Source organism: Sapajus apella, unplaced genomic scaffold (genome assembly GCF_009761245.1).
Source record: "Sapajus apella isolate SASKATOON/1434 unplaced genomic scaffold, GSC_monkey_1.0 scaffold2, whole genome shotgun sequence".
Classification (NCBI taxonomy): Eukaryota; Metazoa; Chordata; class Mammalia; order Primates; family Cebidae; genus Sapajus; species Sapajus apella.
Genome location: NW_022436942.1, coordinates 21,236,101 through 21,244,668, shown reverse-complemented (window position 1 = coordinate 21,244,668; position 8,568 = coordinate 21,236,101). Strand labels below are relative to the sequence as shown.

General features: G+C 33.2%; 1 protein-coding gene across 1 annotated transcript; it reads right to left on the bottom strand.

Annotated features, from left to right (window-relative positions):
• Positions 1-408: 408 nt before the first annotated feature.
• Positions 409-1,347, bottom strand: LOC116556782 (olfactory receptor 6C74-like). Its single transcript, XM_032286165.1, has one exon. It carries the CDS (start codon positions 1,345-1,347, stop codon positions 409-411), a length of 939 nt encoding a protein of 312 aa, XP_032142056.1.
• Between the last annotated feature and the right edge of the window lie 7,221 nt (positions 1,348-8,568).

Here is an 8,568-nt window from a genome sequence, read left to right as displayed (position 1 = left end):
ACATTATTCAGTTTTAAAAAATAAATCTTTCTTAGAGATTTATAAAATCAAATAAATCAATATTAAAAGAGTTCACAAGTAATCTATATTCTGGGAACATTTATGCAAGAAAAACAGAGGGCTTTCAGATTTCCAAAATGAATTCATAATGAAATATTTTTAGGATGAGCAAAGTCAGCTAATTAAGTTAAAAGAATGAAGTAATTTCAACAATGCATAAGAGAATATCTTGGATACAGAAAACACCATTGAAATAATAAAAATTCAGGAATAGATAAAATGGCTATTTATGAGTGACTTCAGTTACTATCATAATATAAACATAAAATAAAGGTGTATGTCCAAAACCTAGCTGATTCACGCTACAATTTTCAATAAGTTTGAGTGGTAATATAACACCCCAAACTTTTATTTCAAAGTAGTAAAGATATACTTTTTTACTATATTCTTCAGGGCTTGTTTCACTTGCTTATTTCTTAAGGTGTATATAAAAGGATTTAAAACAGGTGCAATTGAAGTGATGAATACTGCCACTCCCTTGTTTAAAGATACCCTTTCTTCTGCAGAAGGTTTAATATACATGAAAATGCAGCTGCCATAAGAGATGGAAACAACAATCATATGGGAGGAACAGGTAGAAAAAGCCTTCTTCCTCTGCTGGGCAGAAGAAATCTTCAAAATTGTTTTTATGATATTTCCATAGGAGTACATTACCAGGGCCAGTGTAATCAGGAGAGTGACAATGGCTAAAATAAAGCTTAACAATTCTATTACCCATGTGTCTGTGCAGGAGAGAGTCAGAACAGGAGAATAGTCACAGATAAAGTGGTCAATAATATTAGCATCACAGAATTCCAACCTCAGGCCCATGGTAAGTCCAGGAAAGATTGTTAACAAACCAGCCCACCAAGAGGCAACAGCCATCTGGTTGCAGACTCTGTTGGTCATAATAGTTGCATAATGCAGGGGTTTGCAGATGGCCACATAGCGGTCATAGGACATGGCAGCCAGCAGAAAAAACTCTGATACACCCAAAAAAATGACAAAAAATAATTGTGTCACACAAGCATCATAGGAAATAGTTTTATCCATAATCACTATGCTGACTAGGAATCTAGGGATGCAGACAGATGTCAACAAGATTTCTAAAAAAGAAAAATTCCGAAGGAAGAAATACATGGGTGTTTTGAGGTGAGAATCCAGCAAGGTGACCAGGATAATGATCATATTTCCAGTGACACTCAATAAATATGTTAAAAATAGAAAAAGAAAAATTACAATTTGCCAGTGTAAATCATCTGTTAGTCCCAGAAGAATGAAGGTTGTCACCACTGTATGGTTTCTCATGATTAAACTCCTTCTGAATTCCATCAGATCTGGAAAAAATAAATATGTTTTTTTTAAAAAAGGCTTCACTGAGTAGAGATTTAAAAGTGATATGAAGACCAAGTAACTCAATTGAAAAGAATACACTTCTTTTTCTTCTATGATTACAACAATTTTGCCTATCAGTCAGAGAACCCCAGAATCTTTTTCAGATCTTTTTTACTTTGAGAAAGAATGGTTTTATTTTTTCCTATTATAAGTATCTGCACATTTCCCTGGTTTAAAGTTTTTTCTAAAATACCAAAATGTAACTCCTGCAATTTCACAAGAAAATGTCTTTCAGATCAGATTGGCTAATCCTCCTATTGTTAATATAATCTCAGGATTTTTTCAGTTACATAGAGCTTTTCTGCACACTTCTACATTTTAAAAGGCTAATTAGAACTGAAATCTTATAATTAACCTTTTTAAAATTGTTCTTTTCTGATTATATATTTCTGGCTAGTCTTTGGGTTGATAGAGCCGATGAGAACTTTTTCAATGGAAAGAACATTTATGAATCTCAAAATTATGCAAATCTCAAAATTCGTATGTAAATATGAAGCTGAAATTTTACATGGAATTTGGAATTTATGTACTCAATTGTTCGGTAAGCTTCAACTTCATAAGTAGCTTTATCAATGTAAGAAATATTTTATATTCAATACTGTTAAAGTACTCAATCCTTTACTAAGTATGAAGGAATATATACATCCTAGTCAAATTTTCAGTAAAAATGACTATAAATCATTGTTCATGATGCTATTCTAATAGACAAACTTAGAGACTCTTTCAAATGTGTATATTGAATCTTTAACCAAGAGTTACATAATTTTTTTTTTCTAACTCAGAAATTAATGGGTTTAATCTTATGGACACACATTCAGAATAACTTATGTAGCAATTGTTGCGTACTCAAAACGACAAAATTATGAAAACACTTACTTTCCATGAATTTCACAAGGGTTTTATTGGCTGAAGCATTGTGCAATTTTTCTTTTGTATCATTAACCAAAAATGTAATATTAAATGATTTTTCAAAAAATATGCATTTATTTCTAACCCATATTTTTTCTCTATTTCCATACTCTCAACAGACAGACCCGTTCACATTAAAAGCCAGGGAGATTTAATAACAAACATTTGTGGATCTTTCTCTGTCTCCCTCTCTCCTTCCTTCCTTCCTTTCTTTCTTTTCTTTTTTCTTTCTTTCTTTCTTTCTCTCTCTTTCTCTCTCCAGTCAGCTTACATGTGACATTTCAAACACATTTTTCTGACTTTTCCTATAAATAAAATGAGTAATGTCTGGATTCAGTCTAACTTAAAATCTGAGAAGCTGATTTATTTGTTTACTAGAATCAAAATTTTTTTTTTAGTTTGCCTTTTAAGAATTCTGGTCACTACTTAGAGTTTCTCATTGTCTCTGGAATAAAAAGAGCGAGAGTGCCGTAGATTTACCCTTGTTCTTTAATAATGAGAATGTTTACTCAGAACTGATAAAGAGCTCTGGGGATTCTTTTGGAGAAGATACTAATTGACTATTTTCTTCATTAACTCTAAAAAGAAAAACAAAATAGCAAAGCTAATTAAAAGTCTTGCTATGGCATCTGTAGAAAAATCGGAAATGTTGATGTTAAAACAAAGTCTAATTCCTGTAATGAGATTAAAAGGTTGTATAAAGTACTTTAGACTTTTCAAAGTATCTGAGCTAAGACTGATCCAAAGAAACAATAAAACTGGAGCTTTTTCATTCTTCACTTCAAAGGAAGAATCAATCTACCTAATGACAACATTGTCTGTAACTTCTGATTAATCGAATCTTCACAAATTGACTCAGATATTTTTTTGAGTCAAATATACTTACTTCTTATACTCTCCATAGAACTTCATAGCATGAAATATGTATTATATACTAATATAGCAATTAGGAAAACAATGGCATAATTAGAAAGTAATGAATAATAGAAAAGTCATTAATAAAACCCCTTTAGAAGAAAACATGTGTAGATTTTTGCCTACATGTCCTCTAAACCAAGGAGATGACTTATTCTTACATTAAATATAATGTAAAACTATGAGAACATAAGAAGAGCAAATCTTTTATGTTTATTCTTTATTAAGAAAACCATATTAAAATTACAAAAATTGATGAAAGAACAAATCAAATCGGTAACCAAGAATTTTAGAGAGATTTTCTATAGATAGTAATATCAGTAACTGATTTAGATATATAGGAATGATATTTTCCGTTCAGAGGATTAGTTATAGTTTAGAAAATACCTAAAATATAAATATTAAATTAACAAGCAAAATGCTTCACTTTTTATGTATTAAATACGTTCTCTTCACACAAACTTCGAAAATAGAAGAGGAAGATGGAATACTTATTAGAGGTCTGTAAGGGAAGCAAATCTATTTTGAGTGATATGAAATAAAATAATTTTTAGAGAATATGAATGTATTAAATCATGTATAGTTGTGTAATTGAGGAAGAAATATATGAAAGATTGTTGCTTTAATTTCTGGTGATACTACTGAAGTTTTTTGCAGAATGCAAGGTAGTCAGTTTAGAAGAAAGCCAGATGTGAAGCAGGGAGACATCTTACTTTTAAAGAAACAGATTATTGCATAAACAGTGATTACTAGAGAGATTAAAGTTCCAGAAAGAAAAAGAAAATCTTCAGAGATAACATCAATATATATACAGATATTTTATTTATTATTTTCACAACGGGATTTTTTGTTATGTCTGACTTTTGATCAGAAATGAGAATTTTGGCTTGGCCCCGATAGAGGGCAACTTTTTTGGGTCAGAGACATCAAGAAAATTACTGATAGTACAGCAGAGTTAGAGTGAAAATGGAAAAATTGATGGATTTTGAACAAATGGTCAATTGTATCATTAAAAACACTTGTTCAGTTTTAAAGCTGTGTAGGTTTGGAAGCTAAATACTTAAGCAGATCCAGCAGACTTCATCTCAAGATGTTTGTCAAATTTTGAAGATGAATAAAACAGAAGTTTGAAGAGATAATCTCTGCATTTCTAAAATGCCTAGACTCTCAGTGGTAGGAAGACATATATCCCACCTCCCACCCCAAGGTATTAACTGGAATCTTGAAAAACCCACACAGTAGGTACTGAATTAAGCCAAAGGTCATTGAATCTATCTATATAACCCAGCTTCAATTCAAAAGCTAGCTTAATTCCTGTTCAGATTAAGTTGTTTGCCTCATTTCTCTCTGCATAACATTGAAAAATAACCTATCAGAAGCATAAAAGAATTTTTAAAATAAAGTCTAGTGCTCAGCAAAACAAATAAGCAAGCAAAAATGTAGGATGGCAAGACCAATAAAAGCAATAGAAATAAAACCACAGATGATCCAGACATGGGAGTTAGGAAACAATGATCATAAAATTGTTATTATTTATATGCTTGAGGGAATAAAAAATTGATAAAATAATTAAAATATTGATATTGCAATAGATTTAAAATATATAGAGAGGGATCAATAAACAATAGAATTAAACAACATATCTAAATTGAAAAATGCAGTAAATCATTTTCATAGCTGAAAGTATACATTTGAAGATAGGCATGAATAATAAATATCCAAAATAAAGAAAGAAAATAAGAACATGGATAATAAGATACATGTGGAATTGTGATCAAAAGTTCTAGCATGCATGTAATTTGGCATCCCAGAAGAAAAGTAGAAAGAATATTAGGGCAGAAGCAATATTCAAAACAACAACTGAAAAGAATTTCCTAAAGTGCTAAAATTTATCAATCCAAAGATTCAAGAAGCTCAGTGAACCCCAAGTAAAGACCACACTCAGTGGCATCTTCATTGGTGCCCACTGAAAATGAATATAGGCAAAATCGTTATGAGTAATGGCAGTATATAACCGCCTCTGCATTTACCTTCTACCCCATTTTTCTCCTAACAATTGCTGATTATGTTTAAATTAGATTAATTTGGGTCCTGAATGGAGAAAGATGTAGAGCAGAGTCTTTATCCAGCCTTTACTTGATATGTGATGGGAATGAGAAATAATTTTGTTTTAAGACATTGAATTTCTTTTTACATAAACCAGTAACATAAGTTTTTATGATCATTATCAAGTATTACGCACTGTACATAATTGTATGTGCTATACTTTTATCCAACTGGTAGTGCAATAGATTTGCTTATATCAGCATCACCATAAACACATGAGTAATGCATTGTGGTACATTACAGTAATGTTATACCACATACAATGAATGTGGTTCAGCAGTGATGATGGCAACACCTCTGGGTGACGGGAAAATTTCAGCTCCATTATAATGATTGAGACCATCATCATATATACAGTCCATCATTGATAAACATTGTTATGCAGTGCATGACTTTTTTACACACATACATACACACACAGTTATGGTTATCTATAGCTATTATATTTTTTAAATGTGTTTTTCTTTCTATTTATTTATTTATTCTACTTTAAGCTCTGGGGTACATATGCAGATCGTGCAGGTTTGTTACACAGGTATATACACATGCCATGGTGGTTTGCTGTATCCATCACCCATCATCTACATTAGGTATTTCTCCTAATGCTACCCTTCCCCAATCCCTCCGCCCCCTGCTATTCCTCCCCTAGCCCCTCACTCCCCTGAGGCCCAGTGTGTGATGTTCCCCTCCCTGTGTCCATGTGTTCTCATTGTTCAACATCCACTTATGAGTGAGAACATGTGGTGTTTGGTTTTCTGTTCTTGTGTCAGTTTGCTGAGAATTATGGTTTCCAGTTTCATCCATGTCCCCGCAAAGGACATGAACTTATCTTTTTTTATGGCTGCGTAGTCTCACTCTGCTGCCCAGGCTAGAATGCAGTGGTGCAATCTTGGCTCACTGCACCCTCCACCTTCTGGGTTCAAGCAATTCTCTTGCCTCAGGAAACTGAGTAGCTGGGATTTCAGGCATGCACCACCATGCCCAGATAAATTTTGTGTTTTTAGTAGAGACAGGGTTTCGCCATGTTGGCCAGGCTGGTCTCGAATTCCTGACCTCAGGTGACCTGCCGACCTTGGCCTCCCAAAGTGCTGCAATTATAGGTGAAAGGCACCCTGCACAGCCTTAAATATTTCAACTTAAATTATAGAATAAGGGATACACGTGCTGGTTCGTTACAGGGATAAGTTGTGTGATGCTGATGCTTGGGGTACCAACAATCCCATCACAATGAGGTAAGCATAGTACCCAACAGGTGGTTCTTCAGCCCATGCTCTCCTCCCTGGCTCCCCCAGATAGTGACTCCTAGAGTCTATTCTTTCTTCATGACTAGCCAACTATCCAAGCACCATTTTTTGAACAGAGTTCCATCTACATTGCTTATTTTTGTTGATTTTGTTGAAGATCGGACAGTTGTAGGTGAGCAAGTTTATTTCTGGGTGATATATTCAAGATTACTCAGATTGTTAGCAGAATCACATTTTTTTGTGGCTGTAGAATTCATGGAAGCTGTTATCTTCGAAGTCCGCAATGGAGAGATACACTATAGCAAATTAGCGAGCAAGAGTCTTGTATAATATGGCATAACCATGAGTGTCAATGCATTATCTTTGGCATATTGCATTGGTTAGAAGCAAGTCACAGGCCCTGCCAACACTTGTGGAGAAGAGATTATACAAGGCCATGAACACCAAGAATTGGTTATTATGGAGACTATTTTAAAGTCACCTGCTACACCTTGGAAGAAAAGATATATTCCTAGAAGCTTGGTGGTGAAAGTAAACGAACAAAAAAAGTATCTGAAACACTGAAATGGACACATATTGAAAATAACATGTAGGAAATATTTTTAAAAGAAACATATTAATTTTTGGTTAGAAAATATTGTCCTTCTTTGAAAATTCTCTTAGAATAAGGCAATCAGCCTAAGCCTCCAATATTTCTCCCTCATTCTAATAGATTCAGCTGCTATAGCAAGTCCAGGTAAATACAAACGTATAACCCTAAGGATAAAAACCCTAAGGATGAAAAGCCTTCCTAAGGATTGAAGCCAGTATCCATAACAAACATACTAAAAAAAAAGATTAAAAATGAGAGTAAATTCAGTACTTGAAAACAATGTACTAGGTCCAAATTGTCTAATATAAACTTTGCTTTCCTTGTTTTCTAATGTGAAAGAAACGATACTTAGGGAGGTCTTTAGATAATTTCATGAGTTTTATGTTTACATTATACTTTCTATTTTTATTGCATCTTAATGATGTGCCTATATATGAGTTATATTTTGCCTAAAATACTCAATACATTTTTTTATTAACAAATAAAACACCTGAATACCACATTTTATATTCTGGGGCCATTTTCTAGTTCTATTTTCTGCTTCTTTACACGCTTACACATAACTGAATTTTATTACCTTGGCAGATATTTATTTCAGGTTAAAATAAAACAATACTGACAATATAAACCCCAGAATAATTCTAATACTGTTATTTCCTCACTGCTGTTTTCATTATATACCTCTCTGACATTTACTGTTTAAAAATAATAATTTCCAAAGGATGCCTAATTAAAATTATTCAACATAACCTCAGGGTACGTTTGTTACTACCATCTCTCTCCAGAGACATCTTAACTCTGGTTTACTGCAAGAATCTCCTGTGAATATTTTGAAGGAGAAAGAAAAAAGCAGCTAAAAACAGCCTGTGCTGGAAAAAATATTGTAAATAAAAAACAAGTTTTCCTGTGGGAAGGTGAAGAAAGGAAAAAAATATTATCAACTGATCTTTTTTTTTCACAAGAGCTACTGACAATCAAGTAACATATTATATTAGAAAGTTTTCCTAGTATCCAGAGTCAGGACATTGTTATTTTCATGGAAATTGGGGGAGAAAAAAGAGATACTAAATGCCTAACCGTTGGAGAGTCCTTTTATGTTTCAAGGATGTTCTGTCCCAACCGTTTTCATTCATATGCTATGCAGCTCATCTTTTTCACAGGTGATGCCTTTTTATTCTTACTTGTGATCTGAACCCTCTCCTTCTTACGAACTAAGAACTTCACTTAATTAACAAGTAAAATATACAACTTCATCATCTCTGTTTACCCATTTCCCTGTAAGTATTGTCCTGATCCTAACAAGGATCCACATTTCCTTCCCTCCTTCCTTCCTTCCTTCCTTCCTTCCTTCCTTCCTTCCTTCCTTCC